The sequence below is a fragment of the Stegostoma tigrinum genome, chromosome 28 (genome assembly GCF_030684315.1).
Source record: "Stegostoma tigrinum isolate sSteTig4 chromosome 28, sSteTig4.hap1, whole genome shotgun sequence".
In the NCBI taxonomy this organism is placed as follows: domain Eukaryota; kingdom Metazoa; phylum Chordata; class Chondrichthyes; order Orectolobiformes; family Stegostomatidae; genus Stegostoma; species Stegostoma tigrinum.
In genome coordinates, this window is record NC_081381.1 from 22,785,302 (window position 1) to 22,811,881 (window position 26,580).

The 26,580-nt window shown below is 38.9% G+C and overlaps 1 protein-coding gene across 8 annotated transcripts in view; it reads left to right on the forward strand.

Moving 5' to 3' along the window:
- prkcz (protein kinase C, zeta) overlaps positions 1-26,580 on the forward strand; it is a 394,504-nt gene that overhangs the window by 126,858 nt on the left and 241,066 nt on the right. Inside the window, exon 1 of one of the 8 annotated variants that reach the window (XM_048561466.2) lies at positions 20,831-21,053. The exons of 4 other annotated variants lie outside the window; for them this stretch is intronic. Coding sequence is in view for 2 of the 4 variants with exons in the window: in XM_059655618.1 (XP_059511601.1) it covers positions 21,570-21,606 (37 nt within the window). In the remaining 2 variants the exon portion in view is untranslated. Of the gene's footprint in view, positions 1-20,830; positions 21,054-21,297; positions 21,406-21,554; positions 21,607-26,580 lie in introns of those variants that run through there. 3 more of the 8 variants (XM_048561470.2, XM_048561465.2, XM_059655618.1) reach the window with 3 other exon arrangements.

Consider the following 26,580-nt stretch of genomic DNA (forward strand, 5'->3'; position numbering starts at 1 on the left):
CTTCTGTCTACCTCCCTTTTTTCAACAGTGGCATCAAATTTACTGTTTTCCAATTTGCTGGGATTGCCCCAGAGTCCAGCAAATTTTGGAAAATTGCTTCCAGTACAGCTGCTATTTCTCCCACCATCTCTTTTCGTACCCTGGGATGCATTCCATCAGGGCCAGGAGACTTATCCATCCTAAGCTCCACTGGCTTTCCCAACGCTGCTCCTTCCATAATAATGACTGTTTGCAGGTCCTCACCTACCTTTGTCACTTTTTGTCAATTACTGGCATGTTATTAGTGTCCTCCACTGAAGACCGATACAGAATACCTGTTCAGTGCCTCGGTCATTTCATCATATCCCATAACTAAATTCCCCTTCTCCTCCTCTGAAGGGCCAATGTTTACTACAGCCACTCTTTGTTTTATATATTTATAGAAACTTTTGCTATCTGTCTTTATGTTCTGTGCTAGTTTGTTTTTCTCGTTCTATCTTTCTTCTCTTTTTATAGCTTTTTTTGTGGCTTTCTGTTGACCTGTAAAGTTTTCCCAATCTTCTAGTTTCATGCTGTTTTTGGCCACTTTATATGCCTTCTCTTTCAGTTTGATAGCCTCCCTTGTTTCCTTAGACCCCCACAGCAGATTACCCCTTTTTTACAGTCCTCCCATTTCACTGGAATATACTTTTGCTGAGCACTTTTAAAAATTGCTTTGAAAGTCCTCCACTGCTCGTCACCTGTCCCACCGTAAAATCTTTGTTTCTGGTCTACTTTAGCCAAGTCTTCCCTCATTGTGTTGTAGTCCCCCTTGTTCAAGCACAGGACCCTGATATTGGATTTTAGATTTACACACTCCATCTGTATTCTAAATTCAACCATACTATGATTGATCCTTCCAAGAGGGTCCCTAACTATGAGGTCATTAATTATTCCTGTCTCATTACACAGGACCAGATCTCGAGCTACCTCATTGGTTTCATTACATACTGCTCAAGAAAACTATCACAGATACACTCAACGAACTCCTCCTCAAGGCTACCCTGACTGAGCTGGCTCGAACAATCTACATGTAGATTAAAATCCCCGATGATAATTGCTGTACGATTTTTACAGGTGTTAGTTATTTCTTTGTTTATTGCCCCTCCCAATGTGATGTTATTATTTGGTGGCCGTTAGACTATGCTTATCAGTGACTTTTTCCTCTTAGAATTTCTAATTACCACCCAAATGGATTCAGCTTCATTCACCATAGAACCTATATCATCTCTCAGCACTGGCCTGATTTAAGAGATATTATTATACTTGTCAATGAATTGTCACAATTACAATTGCGTTTTGTACAGCCTGGTTTAAAATTTTGTTCTGTGGCAATTAATACCATGACCATATTTTCAGTTGGGGTATTAATAATTTTGTCAACAATGATTTTTCTCTCAGCTCACTGATGTCCTTTTCATATTTGTTCATGAACGGTGGGCATTGCTGACAGGGTTGGCTTTTATTGCCCATCCACACTATTCCTGGATAAAGAAGTGGTAGTTTGCCACTTGAAGTTGTTATCCTTGAGATGTAGGTAGACCTACGCTGCTGTTCGTGAGGGAGTTGTAGAATTTTGATCAGTGAAGAACATTTTTTTATTCAAAGTTAGAATGTTGAGTGACTTGGATGAGAACTTCCAGGTTGTGATATGCTCTGGTATCTGCTGCTGTTGTTCTTCTGTGTTGTAGACTGTGTTGTTGAAGGAGCCTTGCCTCAGTCAGTTGCTGCATTGCGTCTTTGTAGACGGTACACACTTCTGCCACTGTCTTGCTGGTCGGGGTGGGGGCAGGTGGTGAATGAGGTACCATTTTAGCAAGGTTGCTTAGTTCCAAAAGATTTTGAACTTGAAAGAATTTTTGTTTTTTGAAGACTGGCCTATCAAAAAGAACTGGACAGTCATCTATCGTACATTTTATTTGTATTTTGAAGATGGTGGACAAACACTAAGGACAAGGTGAGTTCCTTAGAATAGAATTTGTCGCTTATGTAATGTAGGTGTCAGAGGCAATGCCAGTATTTATAATATCTAATTGCCCTTGGTTGGCGGGGGGGGGAGGCGGTGGAAGCGAGAGGAATGGTGAGCCACCTTCATAAACCACTGCAATCCTTGGGTTGTAGGGATATTGTTGTTGGAAGATTATTCCTAACCATGAATTCCTGAGCTTTCAACCTGTTTTGTAGTCGCTGTATGTTGTTGCTGGAGTTGACCTGCTGGTCACCTGAAGCACCCAGCATGGGGTGGTGTGGGGTTCAGCAATGTGCATACCATTGAACTTCAAGGGGAAATGGTTAGATGGCCATTGCTCAGCACTTGTGTGGCAAGAACATTATTTGCCAATTATTAGTCCACGTTATGCTACAAGCATTATAGCATAAGGCAGCTTAAAGTCAGCACGCCTGATAAGACAGTTTGACGTTTCTTTCTTCAATTGTGACACCAGAAAGACTTTTCAGTGACCGCAAACTGTCCTGAGCTATACAAACCCCTGTAAAAATCCCTGCTTCTGTGTATGGGCAGAATTGACATGTCACCATCTTACACTTTACAGAGCTGCTTGATCCATAAATTTTACCAATCAGATGACGAGAATGCTCAGACCAACAAAACTGAATATAACGAGAGGATTTCACAAGTGTTTAAAATTCAAAACTACTGTGTCTGACCTGATATGGACTTTCCAATAAAAAGACTTCAGAACCCCTCATCTGGTTGTATACAAGTCGAAATTGTGACATTTTGTCCATGATGGCTCTGTGATTAGCACTGCTGCCTCAATGATAGCGATCCAGGTTTGATTCCAGCCTTGGGTGAATGCGTGGAGCTTGCACTTGCTTCCTGTCTGTGTGGGTTTCCTCCAACAGTCTGAAAATGTGCAGGTTAGGTAGGTAGACCATGCTAAATTATCCTGTAGCGTGCAGACTAAGTGGGCTAACTATGGTAAATGTGGGATTAGAGGGATACGATAGGGGGCATGGCCTGGGTGTGGGTGGGATCCCCTTTGGATGGTCAGTGCAGATGGCCTTTTTCAGCACCGTAGGGATTCTAATCAACTCTTTTTTTTCTGATCATTGGCAAATTCATTTCTGTTAAGGCAAGGTTTTCTATTCCAGGATCGTAACAAATAGGATCCCTTTTTACAATTCAATTCTGCCAATGTATTTTTTAGCTACTGGTACTAATTTGCACTCAGGGTTACAATATCTTCCCCCTTTCAAGTAGACAAGATTTTCCATTTAGAAATGTGATAACATGGTGCGGAATTACAAACTAGATGGTGTCAGAGCTACCAAATCATTTCAGTGTTTTTAATGTTATCAAATAATTTTCACTCATCTCTTTAGATTAATCGTAATACTGGACTAGGGTGGATGAAGTCAGAAGCCACACATCCTCAGATTATAGTCCAAGTTTATTTGAAATCACAAGCTTTCAAAGTGCTGCTTTTGTGTGAAAGCTTGTGACTTCAAATAAACTTATTGGACTATAAACAGGGTGTCGTGTGACTTCCATCTTTAGATTAAAGCAGTGTTTAGGTTAGAACCACAAGGGTAACAATAAGCAGAAGGCCCAATTATCCAGTATTTGCCTTTGGCAGTTGTGAGCTGTGCTGAGGCAGTCTATAATTTTTCAACTTTATTTCTTAATGAAGAGGAAAAATGCATGCTCGAATATCATGGTAAGCACTATAAGAAAAGCACAACTGTGTCAGAGAACAAAGTTACCCACAAAGATTCAACACTGTTGTATAGATTTCTTTCCCGTCATCATCTTCATGATTCCAACATTGACTCAAGGGATCTCTGGGCTCCAGCAAGTGAAACGTCAAACAGGTTCAACAGTCAATCATACTGAAGAATTGTCAGGGACATAGCATTTCAAACGATACAGTAGGCTATATATACCTTGCAGATTTATACAGAGAAATGGCAGATGGAGTTTAATTCAAACAAATCAGAGATAATGTGTTTTGAAAGATCAAATTCTTGTGTATTATACACTGTGGCAGAATCCTGAAGAGCACTGACATGCAGAGAGATCTGGGTGTACAGGTCCTGAAATCCCAGAAAGGGGCAACGCACATAGACAAGTTGGTCAAGAAAGCATACAACATACCTGCTTTCATCAGCTTGGGCAAATATAAAAGTTGGCAAGTTATATTGCAACTGTATAAAAAACATCTGATAGGTCATATTCTGAAAATAGCATGCAGTTCTAGTTGCCATACTACCAATAACATTTAGATTCTTTGACAGGGTGCAAAGGAAGTTTACCAGAATGTTGCCTGGTCTGGAAGGCTTCAATTATGAACAGAGGTGGATAACTTGGATTGTATTCACAGCAAAGATGCAGAAAGGTACCCTGACTGTGGCCTAATAAATTATCAGAGGCATAGATAAGTTGGATAGTCAGATGTACTTTCCGAGTGTGGAAAGGTTAACTACATCGGGACACAGATTCAAGTTGGCGGGGGAGGTTGGGGGGAAAACAACTTTTCACATTGAGGGTGGTAGGTGCTTGAAAAGGCACTGTTGATTGAAACAGTGGAAGCAGGCACTTTAAACAACGTTTAAGGTGTATCTTCATAGACACATGAAAGGGAGACAGAGGGAGAAAAATTGCAAGTGAGCAATAAGTAGCAGGTCTAAATAAGGAACAAGAATCGGTGCTGCATTGAATTGTACTGTATACATCTACAATGTGTAGGTCATCTGCCATTGGTGCAGACGGAAGAATTTTTAAAATTCTGCACCTGGGGACAGGAGAAGCAAGAATACCATTTCATTTCACAATATTCTAACAAGATTTCCATAGTTAGAGGAATTAGATTTTTACCTCATAGTTCTTATACTACAACAGTAGTTGCGTGATTATTCAGTGATGATGCAAACGGGAATGAATAAATGCAATTAGACCAATTCGGGCTTTCCAACCATAATTTTTAATTAAATGAGGCCAACTCTCTATTCAGTGGAACCTGCGATGTGCACTTTGTTCTGGATGTGAGTTTGCTCGCTGAGCTGGAAGGTTAGTTTTCAGACGTTTCGTCACCATTCTAGGTAACATCATCAGTGAGCCTCCGACGAAGCGCTGGTGTTATGGCCCGCTTTCTATTTATCTGGTTAGGTTTCCTTGGGTTGGTGATGTCATTTCCTGCATTGGTGATGTCATTTCCTGTTCTTTTTCTGAGGGGATGGTAGATTGATTTGGAGCCCATGTATTTGTTGATGGAGTTCCGGTTGGAATGCCATCCTTCTAGGAATTCTCGTGCATGTCTCTGTTTGGCTTGTCCCAGGATGGATGTGTTGTCCCAAAGTGGTGTCCTTCCTCATCTGTACGTAAGGATACGAGTGAGAGTGGGTCAGGTCGTTTTGTGGCTAGTTGATGTTCATGTATCCTGGTGGCTAGCTTTCTGCCAGTTTGTCCAATGTAGTGTTTGTCCTGAAGATATAAATGTCAACTGAGCAATCCATCACAATTGCATGTGATTATGAACTGGAGTGGAACTAGGATTGAAACAATTGACTCTGATTTATTTGATAGAAAATATTGCATCCTAAATTTAGCTTCGTACAGGCTAAAATACCCAACCAAACTTTTATTAAAAAAATTTGCAGCAGTGAAATTAAACAGAGAATGGGCAAAACTTTCCCTGAATAACTCCTGTGCCATGATATGTTATATGAGGCAAAGCTGGAATTTCTTCCATGCACAATGACAGAATTATGAAACCGCAACAGATTTATTGAGCAAACCCAAACAGTTACACGTCATTATATTTCTATTACTGTTCAAAAGAATTAGTTTCAAAATATATTCCATGCTAAATCTCTCAAGAGCAAAAAGAAAATGGCACGAGAAAGTTTAAAAGCTTGAAGGTAAGCTTTGCACCCCAAATGAATATTACTTTTGAACAGTATATGCTTAAGATTGGGACCAAGGGGGAAAGGAATGTCCATTGATCAATACACATCAACTCAGCTCACAGAAACTTGGAAGTTTGTACAAATAAAAGATTAACCAGTAAAGGATCAATAACTTTTGACAGGAGATCCTCTCATGATCATGCAACTAAGCCAAGAACAATAGAAACACATTCAGAAGCTGTGAGATGTATAAATTAATAGCTACAGCACACATGAATGATTAAGTGAGTTTTTCCACAATATGCAGAAGCATTTCAAACCTATTCATTATATTCAAAATCACTTTGTACCTTTCAAGTGCAATAACGTGGAAAAAACATTCACAGAAGTATCAAAAGAAAAATCAAAATTCAAGGACAAGTTGCAAACATCACAAATTCATAACATAAAACAAAAAGATGCCAGGAAAATGAGTGGTGCAACTGCAAAAACCATTTTCCACACAAGTGTTCAGCTTGGAAGCAACAAATGTATCAAGACAAACAGATGACAGTAGGAAAGATAATAAAGTGTAAAGCTGGATGAACACAGCAGGCCAAGCAGCATCTCAGGAGCACAAAATCTGACGTTTCAGGCCTAGACCCTTCTTCAGAGAGCCTGAAACGTCAGCTTTTGTGCTCCTGAGATGCTACTTGGCCTGCTGTGTTCATCCAGCTTCACGCTTTGTTACCTTGGATTCTCCAGCATGTGCAGTTCCCATTATGACTCAAGGAGAGAGATGGCTTCAAAGCCTCAACTGCACTCTCCACTTTGTGGTACCTGGCTTCTCTTGAACCACTACAGTTCCAGGACTTCTGCTAAACTCTTGCTGCACTACCTGGATGTCTAATAACTTTAATAATGTGTTCAACAGTGCAAGAGATATCAAATTTGTTGGATTTTTTACACTGTGACCCTACAAACAAACCCATGCAGTTTAGCTGCCTTCCCTTTAAGGGGTGAGAGCTTAAATTTGTTCAGCTTGTAATTAGGAAACTCGCAAACTACATACCTGTGCTGAACTTTGGAACAGATTTTACTCTCAAATTCAACCTTGCCAGTACATTGCAAAATTTTGCATTATCTGGTAAGCATAGGAAAATCTGGTAGTCCTTACTGGAGACCACAGAAAAAGACCAGAAAGTCACTGCATCATTCTGTGAATCATCGCCAGAGGAAGGAGAAGTAGAAAGAAAAAGCACTTCGGAAGATAAAGGAAAAAGAACTACAATTGGAGCAAACTAGCTCTGGCTGAAACATCCTACTGTGATACCATCTTGCAAAGAGTAACCTCATGGTAACATCAGCCAGTATGGGAATTGAACCTGTGATGATTGGTGTATTTTATTTTATTAATTTTTATTATTATTAATTTTAATGTATCAATTTCCTCAATACAACAATCTGACAACTGGGCTGACAAACCTTGTGAATGATATTATTGGTTAATTGTTGTAATGTTGGTGTATTTTCATTCCAGACAGCATGGCTGTGCATTGAAGTAGTCCATCTTGTACCACAAAAGCTGCTGAGGCAGAAACATCAGTCCAAGGCTTGCCAATATCACAGAATCATACACCATGGAAACAGATTCTTTGGTCCAACCAGTCCATGACAAATTAAACAGGTCCTGCCTACCTGCTCGTGGCCCCTATCCCTCCAAACCTTCCCAATTTGTATCCATTCAAATGTCTTTGAAAAGTTGTAATTGTACTTGCATCTACTATTTCAGGAAGTTCATTCCACATACGAACCACCCTTAAAAACTTGCCTCTGAAGTCTTCGTCAATCTGTCTCCACTCACGTTTAACATATCCCTTCGTCTTGAAAAATACCTACCATCAACTCTATCTATATCTCTCATTACTTTATAAACTCATCAGGTTACCTCTGAACCTCCTAGGCTCCAGTCAAGAAAGTCCCAGCTTATCCATCCTTTCTTAAATAACTCAAACCTTCCATACCCAGCAACATTCTGGTAAATCTCTACTGAACCCTCTCCAATTTGATAATATCCTTCCTAGAAGTGGGTACAGTATTCCTGAAGAGGCCTCGATGTCCTGTACAACCTCAACTTGACTTCCCTATTTTATACTCCAAAGAACTAAGCAATGAAGGCAAATGTGCCAGATAACAAAGTGTGAAGCTAGATGAACACAACAGGCCAGGAGCACAAAAGCTGACGTTTCGGGCCTCGACCCTTCATCAGAGAGGGGGATGGGGACAGGGTTCTGAAATAAATAGGGACAGAGTGGGAGGCGGACTGAAGATGGATAGAGGAGAAGCTAGATGGAGAGGAGAGTATAGGTAGGGAGGGGATAGGTCAGTCCGGGGAGGACAGCCAGGTCCAGGGGGGCGGGATGAGTTTAGGTAGGAAATTGAGGTGTGGCACGAGGTGGGAGGAGGGGATAGGTGAGAGGAAGAACAAGTTAGGGAGGCGGGGATGACGGGTCTCCAGGCTTAAAACCAACCCTCCACCATTACCATCTGTCTCCTGTCTTGAAGCCATTGATGTATCCAATTTGCAAGTTCACCCTGAATTCCATGTGACCAAACTTTACTAAGTAGTCTACCACATGGAATCTTGTCAAAGGCTTTCCAAAAATCCTAGTAAACAATGTCTTCTTTGCCGTCAACCTTTTTGGTAGCTTCCTCAAAAAACTCAGTCAAGTTTGAGAGACGCTATTTTCCTCTCAAAACCGTGCTGACCATCCCCAATCAATTTTTGCTTCCTGCTTCCTCCAACCAAAGTCAGATTCACAGGACTACAGTTCCCCAGTTTCTCCGTACAATCTTTCTTAAGCAAAGGTACAACATTAGCCTCCCTCCAGTCATCAGGCACTTCAGCCTGGAGACCTGTAACCAGTAGTGTTCTACAAGGCTTGGTTCTGGGTCTTCTTTTGTTTGTCATTTACTTAAATGATTTGGATGAGAATATAGAAGGTATGCTTAGTAAGTTTGCAGATGGTACTGAAGTTGGTGGCATTGTAGACAGTGAAGAAGGTTTTCTAAGATTACAAAGATGCCCCCACACCACCTCCCTCACCCCCATCCTAGTATAGTTAAAAATGCAAATATTTCTGATTGGGGTCTCAGAATTTCCTCCCTTACTTCACACAGCATTCTAGGATACGTTAGATCAGGTCCTGGAGATTTATCCACCTTTATATTCTCTAGTACCTCCTGACCTTATTCCTCTTTTATGTGAGCTGTTTTTAAAACATTATTCCTCTGCATTCTCCAGCTTCAATTTCTTTCCCCACAGTAAAAAATGACATGACATATTAATTCAGTATCTCTCCCATCTTCTGAGGTTCAACACAAAGATAACAGCTTTGATCTTTAAGAGGCCCATCTGTCCCTCTAGTTTCCCTCTTGCTCTTAATGTATTGTTGAATCTCTGAATTATCCTTAACCTCATCTCCCAGTATTATCTCATATGCTCTCTTTGCCTTCCTGATTTCTTTCCAGAAAGCCCTAGAATCTTTACATTAATTAAGAAATTCAATTGAAGTTGTCTATATCTTTAAAAAAAAAGGCTATTTATTTATCTTGACTAGAACCTCAATATCTTTATTCACCCATTGTTCCTTAATGTTACCAGCCTTACCCTTCACTCTAACAGGAACAAAATGCCTCTGAACTCTTGCCACACTCTTCAATGTCTCCCACTTGTCTGACATCCTTTTATCTGTGAACCATTTATTCCAATCAACATCTTAAAGTTCTTGTTTCATACCATTTAAAGTTTTCCCGACACCAACTAAAAACTTTTAACTTTGATGGAGGGCTTATCTTTTTCCATAATCATTTTGAAATTAAGAATTATGATCGCTAGATTCAAAGTGTTCCCCTACTCCTAGTTCAGTCACCTGCCCTGCCTTATTGCTGAAAAGAAGGTCTAGTTTTGCTCCTTTTTCGAGTAAAAGCATCCACATAATGATAAAAAAAATTTTTTGTTGAGCACATTTGACAAATTTTTCACCATCCAAATCTTTTAACACTGTGACTGCTATGTTTGGAGAATTAAAATCTCCCATTATTACAAACGTATTAAGCGTACATTTAAGAGATCTGCCTGCAACTTCGTTTCTCGATTTCTCTCTTACTATTGGGGGGCCTACACTACAATCCCAAAATGATCTTTCTTATTTGTAATTTCTATTTATTCACACTGCACAGTTTTTTTTAAATCTCTCACCTAACCACACAAATTCCCTAAAAATGTCGTTCCTGCCAATGTGTACAATAATTCCTGGCTTCTTAATCTTGCCTTGAACAACATGCTTGAAACATTTAGAAATGTCCTTAATCCTAGCACAAGGAAAGCAACAAACCATCCTATATTTATCCTCAGTGCCTCAAAATCATCTGTCTACGCCCCTGACAGGAGAGTCCCCTATATAACGAGCTCTATTAAATCTTGTTGAACGCTGCCTAACATAAGAATTGTTCCAAGTGTCCAAAACTTATTGGCCTTTCCGTTTTCATCAGAAAGACTATCCTCTTCAATTGTTCCAAAAACTGAATACGTTTCATAGAAGAACGGCCATCAGAGACTTTTGAACTTTCCTGATATTCACCCATCTACTGACTGATCCTGCTGGGTAATAACTTTTCCAAATGTACTAGCTGTCTCACTCTGTACCTTTAATGATATTAAGCCCAAAAAGAAAGATGTTTCAATAACACCTTTTATGTATATATGAAAGAAATTATCTTTCGTTACTGACAGAATAATGTTAAAATGGAAAAAAAATATCTAACATAAAAATTAAACAAAATCAACTACTTAGCTGATTAACTGATAAAAATTATTCCTCTTCAATACATTCCTTGACTGAGAAAATTTTCTTTTCCTGAGCTGACCACTTGTAGGACACTCCAGAACCAAAACACAACTTCTTAATTAAAAAATACTGTTTACAAAGGTAACAAAGTGTGGAGCTGGATGAACACAGCAGGCCAAGCAGCATCTTAGGAACACAAAAGCTGACGTTTCAGGCCTAGATCCTTCATCAGACCCTTTTCTGATGAAGGGTCTAGACCCAAAACGTCAGCTTTTGTGCTCCTAAGATGCTGCTTGGTGTTCATCCAGCTCTTCACTTTGTTATCTCGGATTCTCCAGCATCTGCAGTTCCCATTATCTCTGTTTGCAAAGGTTTAAAAACAAATGGTAAAAACTCTCTAAAACAGACTTTAAATTTTTGAATTAAGAATAATAATAAAACCTCAGCCATTCACTGTAAACCCTTAAACTGTTTTAAAAGAAAGTCCATTTGAAAAATAATGGTTTTAGTTTTTTTTTATTTGAATGTTAATAAAACATATCCTCTTAGCAAGTTAGTTTTGGGGAGTAATCATGCATGTAAAATTCCTGACACACAGTCTTCAAACTTCTGAGCCCACTTTTTGTTACTATTAACTTTGATAATCAAGAAAGAAATTTTGTTTTTCTGTTTTCAACCCCTGAGTCTGCCCCCTACTGTGTTTTAAGACCCCCCCCCCCCCCAGCTCTCTGACTGGCTGCCTTTTCCCCTCTCGCTTTCACTGTCTGCATCATTTGCCCTCACTAGTTGTTGCACGTGAGAATCTCAAATACACTATGTCTCGTGTACCCCCTGCCATCCCCACACACTTGCTGACCATCATTTGTAAGCACCCCACTCTCTTCCGCTGGCTATCTTCTGTGCAACCCCCTTTCTCTGTCTCTGGCCATCTTGAGCCAGTCACTGTGTCCACAAATTCTACCCCCTACCTATTTGCTGGCTGTTTCATTGATACCTGTTCTGTCTTCTTCACACATGCAATTGTTCCAGGCCCCCTCTGTCATTAACCATCCTGCCATACACTCTTCTCTCTTTTGGTCCCTCGTCCCTGATCGCCACCTCACCACCTGAATTTCAATTTAAACTGAATCTGCCCTTAAAATTGCATTTTTTTTTAAATAAAAAGAACCATACCCAGGAACCTACTTATCCCTAGTAAACTCCATGCAGATTCTTTTGCTTTTGTTGTATGTTTCTTCTCGGAGGACAGTCATATGATCTGATACTACAGCTGTTAACAACTGAGGCTGGAGGAGTGTGCGGTTGCTTTACTCCAAATGTTCCACAGGTCTTAACGTCAAAATGCTTTTCTCCCTTATTGAGATGGCCTATTAGATAGCATATGCATATGCTATGTTTAAATTAAAACTCTGTCAGGTTTATTTAATAAATGCCATTATTGATAAAGGATCCAAACAAATTATTCAAGGAAGCTGTAACAACTGGTTGACAGTACTAACTAGTGTACAGTAATGATATGGAAGTACAGATATCTAACACTTTGCATAATCCCAAAATACATACTGTACTCACCAGGTAAAGCATTTTTGATCGTCCTTTGACAGTATATTTTGAATTTACGTTAGGGTGAGTTTTCCTGATTTATTTCTTGAGTGTGTGAGAAGAAAACAACATCTTCAGAAATTGACCCAGTTTTGAGGTGCAGAACTGTATTCAGACCCTCTTTGTTGAGAAGGTTTATCTTCCGATTAGTGTTGGAGTTTCAAATGGTAAAGGGCGATGGTTCAATTAATTCAGACCTCTTATTTTGGGTTTAAATATATTGACTTAGGTTAAAAGATTTTGTTTTTGTACAGAACAACCTATTACGAGAAAGACTAACTGAAGAGTGACATAGTCTTTGCGGGTTGAGGTGCACTCTGCTGTGCCAGATACGTTTCCAGTGCCATACGAGTAAAAGGAAGGGTGGGAAATAGTTGACTTGTACCAAGGATTGGCATTGAACCCCTTAGTTGATGTCATGTTCTAACAGTAACAACGATGCCATGTTCTATTGTCGATGGTATTTAGAAATAATATTGAGCTATAATGAGAACATAGCTGAATATCTGGAGAAAAACACTGAAAAGTGAGATTGAGAATCAGCAGGTCTAACACCCAATTCGGGAACTTCAGTTTGAGCAGAGAGATGATGATGATGAGGGTGCAAGTCTCAAGGTTATGGTTGAAGGCTTGGAAAAAGTGGGTAATTCCAAGTACATCAGATCAGGTATGACAGGTGAAATTGAGCAATGGATTTGCTAAGGTTGCGCTAATTCAGGCGAATGCAGTGATGTAGGACATTTGGAGAATGTCACTGTCACTGAAACAGAGGAATAATCCGCAAGATGCTGCGAGACTGGTCTCATTATATATTGCGTAGACTTCAGCAATAACAAGGGAGGAACAGAACTGCTAGCTAGTGAGACGCAGAAGCTAAGATAGATGTTTGGAGTAATAAGCAAGGACAATTTGAGGAACCAGTACAGAGGGATGAGCGTGAGAGCATCAAAGAGTATTGCAGATGGAACTTGAACCCAGGCCTAGTTCAAAGGTAGGGACAGTACCACTGTACCACTAAAGCCCTAACCCAAGCCTTTAGACATGTATAGTCACCCTGTCCAAGGATATTATGACATCTCTGGAGCAGGTAGGACTTCAATCTGGGCACCTGGCTCAGATATGGGTACTACCACTACACAAAAGCCCCAATTGAAGGCTTGATTTTGCACACTTAATTTTTTTTTCCACCATTGAGTCACCTGTGGCATTTGATTTCTTAATGTAAAGACTGGAAAAATATGGTGAGGTGAATCATGGATATGGGCCTACCAGGAAGGAGGAGAGGAAAGCATGAGACCAGATGGAAACGGTGTGCTCTAAAGAGACCTAAATAGATGACACATAGAAGAAAATAGAGAGACATGATTAACTAGCGTAAGGCAGCCTTGAGTAAAACAGGAAGAAGCCAAAGGAAGCTGATGAGGAGGGAATGTTTACGCTTGGGAAAGAATTTAGAACTGGGCTACAAGTACATACAGGTATTTATATGTCCATGTGCAAATGAAAGAGAAACTTCTTTTTTTCATCGTGGTTAGAGAATATGTTAAAACAGGGCATGACCAAACCCCTCTGATAATTTAAACTAAAACACAAGCCCCTATCTGTTAATGATGGGAGTAGGGTTTCGCCTTTAATAATTACCCCTGAAACGGGAAGAGGGAAGCTTGTCTTTCCCCTCAATCTACCAAATGAGTGGTTAAAAGAAAATCTCTGATCTCCACTTCGCAAGTGACAAGAAACAACCTATTTATTCAATCCAACAACGAACAAAATTACTAACAAACCAACAATTCCCTCCTATATGACTGACTACTCCCTAATTGGTCTGCATTCAACTGGAATGCTGTTTAAATAAAGACAAGTCCCACTAACATAAACCCAATGAATAAGAAGCATTAAATTATAACTTAGTCTGTGAGAACTTGGAGAGATTGTCTTCTGGAATCTTCTGTCATCTCCAGTCTCTTCAAACATGCCTTTCTTCCATTTAATTCTCCTGTCAGGGAATATCTCAATAATTTCTTTAGTGAGGACTTTGAGCTAAAACACCATGGTACCTCAGATTAATTAGGTAGGCTTTCTCCGCAATCTGATATTGACTCTAGTAGGGGGCAGTTGGCTCTCCCTGCTTTTTCCAAATGCCCTTATATACCAGCAATGACATAATCAGTTTCTCATAATGTGATTGGTTTCAGGCTTTCAATGCCATCCAGATTTAAATTCAATTGGCTTTCTGTTTTAGGTGCTTTGTTTAAACTAGTTGGCATATTCAAACTCGACTGCTGTTTTGCCTGCCACCTGTAAGGCACTTTTGATACACTTGTTGCCAGTACAGACAGTGTCAAAAAGTGAAACTTCAGCTGCTAGTGGCAGACCAAATTTTTTTTTCAATTTATACGTACAGACGAAGCGCAAGCCTCTTAAAGGAACCACATATTTTAGCTTCCTGTGTTCCACTTCACAAATTACTCTACCCAACTTCTAACATTAGGAATTCCACATGTTACGAAGTGGTTGCACTAAATATTTTTCATTGTAAACTATCTAAGCTATGTGAGTATATGAGAGGAAAAGGAGTAGGAAGAAGAACTGAAAGTGTGATGAGGGATAAACTACATGAATCATTGGGTTGAAAGACTTGTTTCTATGCTGTTTGTTTATGAGACTGTAATATTCAAACTGAACTAGTGTACATTGAAAGTGTCTTATAAATGCACCCTTGTAGATCCTGTGATGATGGCTCAGCAGGCTTCCACATGCTGACATGCATATCATGAAGTCTCCGATTCAGTGCTGGAGCTGAATTAACTGACCATGGCTTTGGTCAATGTAGTTGATTTCATTTGGAAAGAAAATTATGCTCATGATTGCAATTCAGTGACTGTTGCTTAAACTGATTGAAAATTGTCAAAATACAGAATCAGAATTGAATATATTTCATCCTTTTTGATAGTGAGCTTTTTTGAATAATGGCCACTGTCCTCCTCAGACAGTCCCGCAGGATCGTTAGTTACTTTCTTCAATTCCAGTGTTGTACATCTTAAGGTGATTAAATAGCCCAATACTGGATTTGCATACCATTCTGCAGCTGAGGCAGCAGATGTTTGAAAAAGGCAATAAGTGGGCTTATGTGGATTTTTGCATGCTGCTTCCACTTTGCACTTGGCCTCCATTTGGTCTACTTGAGCAGGTAAAGATTTGGGATCGGCACCCGAGAGATTAAAGCCCCATTGGCGCAATTATGCGGGAGACAAAGTGTCAGTGCATTCTCTTAAAAAAATAAAACTAACAAATGTTTTATTTTTGAGTGGAATGGCTCATAAAAGTCCATATGATTGGCTTGGTGGATGGCGGCTAATACAGAATTATAAGCTAAAAATTGGGGAAAAAATTCGATTTGTGTTTTTAAATCAAAAACTCTCTACTATTCACTGATTTCCTAGATTTCCTTAAGTCCACTTAGTAACTTCCTTATGATTATGTGGCTGACATCAAGAATCTCAGCTCAAATTTTCTGATATTATTTTCAAGCTAGGGTTAACTCCTAGAAAAATAAATTGTTTAACACCGATTCAAAATCCAGCTGATTGTGAGGGATTTGGAGTATGAAACCATAACAGCAACCTACGACAACGCATATTGGAACCAACAAGGGTTTTTTTTTTTTGCTGGATGCCCTGTTGTTCAAACATTTTGTTCATAGTTTGATAGTTTTATAGTGCAATCCATGATAAATGCACTGTAATAATATGACATTGTAATGTCCTTAAATTGATGCAAGAAAAATTGCTTGTGTACGTTCTTTTCAGAATTAGCAAGACCATATCATTTGAAGTTGTGAATCAAATTTGAAACTTTTGACATTTCAGAAGAAAACCAAAGTGGTAGTTGTGGCTAGTAGGAAGTCTTTTTGTTGTGGAGCGATTAAGTATAATTTGAGAATCTTGGAAGTGAGGATTAGTCAACAGGGTCACATTTCAAGATGTCCTTAATGAAGCCCTTGATGACCACTTTCAGAAACTGAGTTACATAAATGCTTGAGGGTGCTCTGGTAACACTAATCAGAGAGTACATTTCCAGAGTATCTTCATTTTTCCACTGGTCTATAAATCTTCACAATGATTTTATATCTGAATATAGTGATTTGTGTCTCCAGTGTTACATTTCACCGTACTGGAACCCAAAGGGGCAGCCTTTTAGCCATTTCCTGTGGCTATTTAATATTTTAAACAATAAGGTTTTTGAGTCCCTGAGTATGAAAAGTCTTTTGTTTGGACACAGGGTTATTAAGCCAAACTAAATCAGCCTCACTGGCACTGGATTTGCAACACAGTGAACTGAAAACATCCAATGACCCTTAAAATTGCTCATCTGTTCCTAAGCAGATATAACAAGTAACAAATCTTAGACATCAAGTTTATGACTTAACCAAAAATTGACAATTTATTATTAATAATATAGCTTCAGCAGAAGACAGATAAACACCAAGGCAACCTGATTAATATCTATGATCTAAGCCAAATTTTTAATTATGAACCACCACTTACACACCAATGGACAGACACACAATTAAAAAAAAATGAAAAAGTAAAAGAATTGTAATTTGCAACTTAAATGACTGTTTAAATATTGAATACCAGGCTTTCATGATACTATTGAACGAAATGGTGTATTACAGCCCATAGGACTGTAAAACTTGAATTCTGAAGTCGCTGGTTGTTGCAAACCTGTGGAGATTTTTACTTATTTCCTACAGACTCAAATTCTGATCTTGGAAGGTCCAGCAAGTTGATATTTGGAGGATAAGTAGAGAGTGCAAAACCAGAGAATAGTTCCAGTCCCAAGGCCTCCACAACAAAATTGTCTTCTCCCAAAAACCCAACCTGAGCCAGTTCACTCTTTACTTTTCTCTTTTTGAACATGCTTTGATCGTCCCATGGTTGACCAATTCAATATCTAAACAGCTGCCAGTCCCTGAGCATAGCAACATCTCAATGCCAAAAAGTCTAGTGTCCTTAAAACAGTAACTAGCATGCATTATTTTCCAAGGCTCATTCCAAACATACAATATCTGCTGATCACTGTTGAATTATCAACTGCAGCTGTTAATTCCAAACCAAAAATATCAGCAATCTCATAATGGATTCATACTTCGATTTGGTTTTGGTTATGCTTACTATAGTACAGAGCCCAACTTTTTAAAATCTTTGTTGGGATTTCAGCATTGCTGGGAAGGCCAACACTTGTTTCCCCATCTCTAAAAGCCCTTTAGAAAGTGGTGAGCCACTTACTTGAACTGCTGCCGTACATGTTGTGTCAGTATGTTCACAGCGCTGTGAAGTTTGAGTTCTAGGTGTTTGATCCAGGGACCCTGATGGAATGGCATTTGTAGTTCTAAGTTCTGGCTGTGTGAAACTTGGATATCAACATGCACGTGGAGGTGCTCCCATGTATCTGCTGCTCATGTTCTTTGGGTAACACCGATTTGGAAGCTGCTGTCAGAAGTATTTTGGTCACTTGCTGCCGAGTGTCTTTCACACTGTATGCATTCCTGCCACTGTGCATTAGTCGAGGAAATTGATGTTTAGATTCATGGATGATATGCTGATTTGTTGAAAGTTAGAAGGGAACATGCCTCTTATTAGAAATTTACAAAACACTTTAAGATTTACTTCTACATTAAATATGAATGTACTAGAAGCTACCTTTACACAGTTCTCAATTAGGGAATCATTCAAGATATGTGACAAGGGACTGTCAAGAATAGTGTTACAATCCCAGATAACCGACAACAAAACACACCAAATTAAAGCAAAGTTAATTCCCCATTAATGAACATAACTGAGATATTTTGACATTTTCAATTTATACCATGCTCTGCCCAGCGAACAGGTAGCCTTCAGGATTAAGCTACACCTCATTCTGACTTTTCAGTTCTCTGTTTTCCGGGGCCTTCTCCCTGCCAAACTGGGTCAGTCTTCCAGGATCATTTTGATATTCATTCCAAACAATTTTCTGAATATCCCCGAACTGAATTCTTATCACAGTGAGTACTCTGCTGATCCTTGGCCTGTAAATCTCCACAAGTCTTAAACAGTGAACCTGTTCCTCCCGCCTTTTATAAAACAGAACTGTGGATGCTGAAGATCTAAAAACTGAAAATGCTGGTGAAACCCAGCCAGTTCAGTCATTGGACTCGAAACATTAATTCTTGCTTTGTCGCAGCATTTTGTTTGGTTAATGCAAAAAATAATCTCTTCCTTTACTTCTCACAGCAACAGGTATTATTGTTTATTTTACCATGTGCCTGTGTCCACAAAATGATGTGCACTGTATTTTTTTGTTTTAATGGCAGAAAACATGGCAGTTTTCTTTGATGGAATGTGAGTGTCACTGTCCAAGCCAACATTTATTGTCCATCCATAACACAGGGCAGTTAAGAGTCAACCAGTTGTTGTGGGTCAAGAGTCATTTGTCAGACAGACCAGGTAAAGCCAGCAATATGCTTCCCTAAAGGACATTAGTGAAACAGATGGGTTTTTCCGACAATCGGCAACAGTTTAATAGTCTTTGAGACTCTTGATTCCTTAGGTTTTTGTTCTAGGTCATGTGAACTTTCCTTAGGGCAGAATTTAATAGTTATTATCCCCTTATTCAGCTTAACTATTTTATACTGTTTCCTCTAACTTATGTTTTCAACTGTCTTTCATTTGTGACAATAGTGTGGAGCAGTATTTAAATAAATACTTTCTTTATTAGAGAGCCTTTATGAAAATCAGTAGTTCTAGTCTGAACAAAAGGCAATTTTTTTAATGCTGCATGTGTTTTAAGAATTCAGTAATTTAAGTGTTAAAGAAAATCACATGCTCAGATCTTTCAGATCTGTTTTCTTCCCTGGTCGTCATTTTAAAAAATGCTAACTTTACTAATTCAAATCACAATTAACATATATGTTGTGTGAACAGTGTATCAGTGAACTGAGCAGGTGAATCAATTTTTAACTTGAATGGAACAAGCGTTTCTGAATCAAGCCAACTCAGTCAACCCTTGATTTCAATGATTTGAGGTCAGTTGTGACAGTATGATTGTATCATATTGTGTGTGGTGCTTAATACGTAGCATGTTTCTTTGGACACTGTGGATGCATTATTTTTGAATCTTGTTTTCCTTAGTAAATTGTCCAGCATCTGTCCAAGTGTTATCAGATGCAGTTTAGGAGGATGTTGGATAATGCTCTTATCACTTGGTGAGCCTTGCAGAAGATGTGCTATGTAAGATTCTGTATCCACTGATTTTTAGCAGGTAATAATTTTGTCTATTTTCTGTTACTTGTGGCCATGAGAGATGCATACACATCACCTTCGGTGAGTGATTTAACATCCACAAGACAAGTATGTGGCAGTATCACTAACAGCAAAGCAACAGACAGCAGAAGAGTTTTCATTGCCCCAGTCGAGTCTTGGGAGACTGGCTGTTTGATTAATATACATGCTTAGGCCCCTGGTTTCTTATTTACTGTAAGATCCTGGGAAGATTTTAGTCTGATTTTTTTTTTAAAAAATGCTTTTACTGGAAACCATATTAATGCAATCATTGAAAAGAAAAATACCTAAAATTGTTGATACATTGATGGCTTTTAGGAGGCCTGGTTTACAAACGATTTAACAAATATTTTTCAATAATTTGGTCGAAAACTTGAGACATTGTGTCAGTTTTCTTTTTCAAATGGAATTTATTACCATGATTTTTAAGAATAAAATGTTAGTTTTTGTTAAATCAGATTTGGTTTGCAGGGGTTAGTTTATTTGGTTTTGAAGCCTGTCACTTGCTGTTGAAGCAAACGGAAAGTGTTATCTCTTGGAAGTGTTTTGAGCAAACACTTAGTCCTTTAGCCAAACATTACCTTTTAATTATTCTTAAGTAAATATTTCATATTTATGTGGCACCACAGTCCTTTCTTTAACAAACCAAATTATCCAAAATTGGATTCAATAGATGTATCAAAACGTGATAGCGAGGTAGCTTTTTTCTCTTGAGGTTTACATTTGAATTTTGTATTGAATTATGAGACTGGAACCAAGATTTCATAATTGCAAAGGATTATTGACTTTTGTTTCTTGTGTTGAAAATCCCTCATCTTACAGGAACAGATTTGAAACATGTTATGTCTTGGTATGTGGCTGTGAATGATGTACAGTAGTTATCTTAAAGCTTAACAAATAATTTTGGGTGGATTAGAATATTCCACTTGCATCCATACTCTGTTCCATGAGGTATGTATTGATGTGGTGGAATCTGATGCTTGGAGAGATTAATCCAGCTTTTCACACATTTTGCTGTTAACATGAAAAATGTAACTGCGAGAACTCCATGCTTGGAAAATTGTGGGGATGAAATGAAGTGTTTCTGCTATTTAAAAAAAATTGCTAATGCTAAAGTAATTTTTTTTTGCCATTTTCCTTCGTCCTCCATGCCAGGTTTTCCTTCTGACTCAAATTGCCCAGAGACTCTCAGGGGAGAGCAACACCCAGTGCCTGGTTACATGAAGCCAGATGATAGGAAAGCTAGTATTCTATTAAATATTTGTTCTTAATGTTCATGCCGGTTCCTCCTTTTGTCCTTGGTGTCTATCAGCATTCAGTAGCAGTGATAACAAGAAGAGAGAGAATGGTATTTTCAGACGATCTGCATCATACTGCAAATAGGATGATGTGCTGAAGAGCTGCAGGGATCCTGGTGGGTTCTATAGCTAGCTATCTTTCTGCACAGATTTGATTTTTATTTCCTTTTTGTGTCAGTAACAGGATTTAGTAACATGTAATATACTAGCAGTACAGCGCAAGGAAAAAAATGGAGTGCTGTTTGCAGTCGTTGGGACCTGATTTGATACTTAGCCAGACAGCATCTGTGTTGTATTTAATTTTATCTCTTTACCTATTATACTGCTTGTGAATGTAAAATATTGACACTGGAAGCTTTGGCTTACAAAAGAAAATAGATATTAAAGCAGATCTTAGGCATTCAAAAATTAACATTGATTACAACTACCAATGATTTTGAAGTGAAATGCATCCCAAAAAGACAGAGGGTATGTGTAATCTTTCTTATTGCAAGGTAAATGATGAAAGCTTTTGTATGCTTAGGTCACCTTAACGGCCATCATGATTGTTGCTCTCGTGTTTGTCATTGAATTTTGGTCATTTTTAATTATAGTAGCAAGGCTGTGTCTTCAGTGGCCTATTTATTTCAGAAATGGCTTCCTTTTGTTATGATCGTTCAGAAGATAATGGTACTTCTATCAACCAAAACTCTTAAATTATATATTTTAAAGTCTAGGAGATTAGACGATTAACAGGAACAGATTTGTATAGATGTGATTCAGACATTAGTTTATTTGATATGTTTTAGTTAAAAATCAACATTGACAATATTTTCTTTTGTTCAAAGAGCTGGTAGCTCTGCTTGAATTTGAGAGTTGTGCCTAGAGAAAAATGAGGGGCATAAGACATTTACTGTGTAATGGGTGATGCTGATATGCATAATGCACGTGTATCTTTGGTAACTGGATTTTGTGTGGGAGACAAACAATTTCTAAGGATGCTAGAATTTACTTCAGCTTTCAGTTCTTTTCTTTTTTATGTGGTGTGGGTGTCACTGACAAGGCCACTGTTTGTTGAGAATTGCTCTTGTTAAGAGAATGGATTCAGAATCAAATGTAGGCCAAACCAGGTAATGATTTTCTTCTCTAAAGGATGTCCGTGAATCAGATGCTATTTTGTGATGGTCAGGGATATTTTGATTGTCACCATGACATTATACCAAAGGTTTATTAATTGAATTCAAATCTTCCTGTCTTGCCTTTTGGATTTATGCATTTCCCCAGAGCAATTCCATGCGTCTCTGAATTACGAGTTGTTAACACGATGCCACTGTCTCTCTGATGCTTCTTCAATACTGGCCTGATATAAAATGTACACACACAACTGCACATGACCAGATATGTAATCTGCCTTTACCTTGTATACATTAAAATGAAAGTTGACTGGAGTTGAAAATCTTATCCAGCGACAAACTAGCGTGAAGAGACTGTCAAAATTAACTGTAGTCATTGGTGAAAGTACAATCAGAAAGAGATGTAATATAGATTTTTAAAATATTGAAACAAGAACGCGTTTGTTCCCCGTAGTGATGTTTCCTTTTAAAAAAACATGATCTTCAAAGTTATGGTTGCCACGCTATTGGAAAAATGGGATTGTTGTGTAGACTGTGTAAAGGAGATTTGCCAGGATGTTCCCTATGTGTCAGGTTTCAGTTATGAAGGGAAACTACATAGGTTATTTTGCTTGCTCCTTTTGAAGAGAAAGGTCTGATGTGTTTGTTTTCAGTGTTGGCAAGTTTGTTAAAAATGCCTACCCTTTACTGATGCTAAAAGTCTTTTGACTGAGTAAGTGGGAGCAAGTTCAATCACTTGGAAAAATTGCACATGCAAGAACAAATAGTTGCAACCTTTCATTTACTTGGAATAGTTGCTGTAACAAGAATTTTTTTTTATTTGAATGCATTGCTGTAGTTTGGCATAGCTAGGATTTGTTTCCTTTAGTTTACTCTCCCAGCAAGGCCTTGTGTGTATTTATTATATGTGTGAATTGAACTACATTTTTGAAGTTCTTTTCATTGACTTGCATCTGACTATTTGAGAGAGCTTTAAATAAGTCATATGAATTACTTTTAAAAATTTTTGTTTCTCAGTATTTTGATGTAAAGTGTCATTATAATTTCATATTTCTATGGCAATGTGTAACAGATTATCCCTGGATTTCTCTCTCCAGCTGTGGTAATGCTACAAGAATTGTGGTCAAAGTGAATCATGCTGTTACTTATGGTTTGTCATTATTCTCTTGTTCCTTTGGAGCATACTACCAATGTTCTTGCTGAACCTCTGCACAGTTGATTGTAATACTGACACTAACTCTGCTAGCTATCATTTCCCAAAATTCCTTTGGTTTTGGCCAGTCCCATAAGCCTGGATGAAAGAAACCATACTTTGAAAGGAATAGTTAGCTGTGTATGCCTTAGCTGACTAACCTCAGATCAGGCAGAAAGTTGTGAATTGGTATGTATGCTGCCAGAGGAATTGCAGTCACTGTAACCCTTTCTCAACAGAAAACGTTCAATGTATGCACAAACTCCTTTTGCCTGGGCAAAACAGGATCCTATATATGAATATATGCAGCATCAGCAAATGCAAATAAAATGCGCTGAAGCTCAATCGATGACCTCCCATTGATTTCTGGTCTAATTCTTGGCACCGTCTGGATTGTTTAGCCAATGTTCCCCAATAACAGGATCACACCTAGTACTGAGTGCTGTGTATGGAGTTTTCAAGAATTGGCTGGTTGCATACAACCAGCATTGCTGACAGTCACAGGGATAGATCATTGGGTATGATCTGTCGTTCAATGAAGCAAGTGGCCTAAGTGCAACATTATCTTTAAGCTGGGTGGCCATACGGCCAATCTGTGGATACATGTACACCAATTGGCATGCTGATACTGATTTTGGTTTTGGACGTTTCTTCCACACGTGGACTTCAGAAGCTGTCACAGAAGATTTAAAAAGAATTTGAGGAAACATCATCTGCATGATTATTGTTATACCATTGCTGAAACTCTCAGGCCACGTTAGTTATTTGTGTTGTCAAGAGTGGTGTTTTTGTTTTGCCTCAATTGCAACATTCTGTTAGTCGCAAATATCATCTGTGCTGCAACTGCATTTCAGTGCACAGTTGCTAGCTTCACCTGTTAGTCAAATTTTAGAGACACCATCCTTTTTCAAAATTATCTGACGTAAGCTGCATATACCATTCAGGGTCAAAATGGCAGCCATAGACCCTTGATAATAAAATGTGAGGCTGGATGAACACAGCAGGCCAAGCAGCATCTCAGGAGCACAAAAGCTGATGTTTCGGGCCTAGACCCTTCATCGGAGCACAAAAGCTGGCGTTTCGGGCCTAGACCCTTCCCCAGCCATAGACCCTTTCATGATTTTGCACAATATATGGTGAGTTATATTTGATCACGATAGTGTTGATTTTTGCAGGATAGTTTTGATAGACCTATCTTAGCATCAGCGGTGAGCAGATGACTCACTCAGGCTTTGTTTTCAAAGTTGATCTTGTAGTATGTGGGACTGCAGGAATCCCAACCTATATATTAACCAGTGAATGTAGGCTTGTGGTAAAAAGCAGTAGAGAACCCGCTGCCAAATTTCTGAATGAAGACATCGAAGATTTGCTCCACTTCAGTCGTAGATTTTTGTGCAGTTTGGAGTTTATTAAGGTAGTAAAGAATTTATTTGACACAACTGTGAGTTTCAAATATCATAAACAGCTTTTTTGCATTTCAGATACATGGAAGAAGTAAGAGGTTAGTAGCCATCCCTTCAAAGTCAGACTTCTCATGGTAACCAATCAAGATATTAGAGCTAGTCCAAGAATGGATCCAATGTCAACACCATCTATTTGAGCATAGGTGTTATCTTTAAAAAGTGAACTCGGCTGCGCAGTTTACTAAGTTTATGGGTTCCGCGAAAACATACTCGGACACCATAAGCAAACACCAGTGCCACAGACATGTTGAGCTGGTAAACATCAATGTGTTTTTGTCACTGTTTTATGCTTAGGAAATGGATGAGTTTGGGTCCAATCCAGTCATCCTCCTTTAATCGGCAAGTGGTTGTCTTAATCGTTGAAACAAATTTGAAAGTAACTTTCAAGTTGGAATGTTCCTGAAAATGGCCACTTGGACTAGATATGGAGTTCCACAGTGTCAAAGCATGATCTATGTCTTGAATTTATCTTAACCCTGCTGTTCTCTTCCCCCTAGCACTGCCGCACCCAGCCCTGTTTCCCTGGTGTATTACTGATTGTACAGTGTTCTCAGCAGCACGGGCCCATTTTTCTCGTTTTTGCACCTATCGTTTACATCAATTTTACATCTGCAACATTCTGTTCCCATTTTGTCTTTTGCTCTGAGGATCCTCAATCTGTTCCTTTTGGTTGTAGAATTGCTTAGTCATGTTTGTTGCATATTTTTGCTACTCCTTGGCATACAAGTATTCAACATTTTGCTTCACCAAGTTGGCATTCAATTTTAGGTGCCTGGTGCTGTTCCTGACATACTGTCCTGCCTTCTTTATTGTACTAGGGTTGATCTTCTGACTAGGTGGTCATGATTTGAGTGGGGGATATGCCAAGTCAGAAGGCTGCAAATTACAACAAGTTGTGTTGCTAATGACCCATAACCCCATCTACTTTTAAATTGCTGGATCTGATCAAAATCTGTCTCATTAAGCACAGTGAATGCCACACAACATGATGGAAGACGTTATCAAAATGAAGGTGGTACATGGTCTCCACAATGACTGTGTGCAATGGTCACTCCCACTGATACTCTCATGCCAATCTATAACAGGTAGATTGGCAAGGACATAGTCAGGTATGTTTCTTCCTCCATACCTGCTGCAGGCCCAGTCCATTGAAATGGATCACGGGTAAGAAAAATTTCTTGGGCCCTGTATTCCAGGAGGCAGTAGTACCTCTTGGGATAATGCCTTTGGATTTGGTCAGTGGTCAAGGGGAAGTGCATTCATTTGTGCATGTCTGACAGTTCAAGGTCCTTAGAAAATTTGTACGTGGTTGCTGCAGCTTGAATGAGCAGGCTGACCACGCCAGATGGTACAGAAAATCAGTCAAGTGCACTGATTTATTAGGAGTGTCAAGTGATTTGAAACTCTTGTCTTCAGCTGAGAGTGAGAGTCTTTTGTTTTTGCTGCCTGGGCGATGCTGGGGTTCAGGACATCCACTCTGAACTGGAGAGCAATTTGGAATGTGACGGGGAATGTCCAGTAGATGTGGTTCACAAATGACAAAAGTAGAACCCAGAAGTAGGTTCTGCTTAAAGTAAGCACATCCTGAGGGCTAAAATATAAACCAGACTCTTGAGAGCCTTGAGCCACAAGCAAATTTGTTTAGGGTAAATTAGATTAAGTTAAATGTGTAGCATTGAAGAGTGATCTGGGAGAAATGGGTTTCACTTGATAGATTATGGTCTGCAGAACTGGGACAAATGAGAGCTAGATCTTTAGAACTGTTTTTCATCTGAACCAATCTTGAGACCACTGTTCTTGTAGTCATGTAACTAAGACATCAGAGAGCTGTAATCTAAATAGTGAAGGCAAGTGCTGAAGTTCGGGAATACATTAT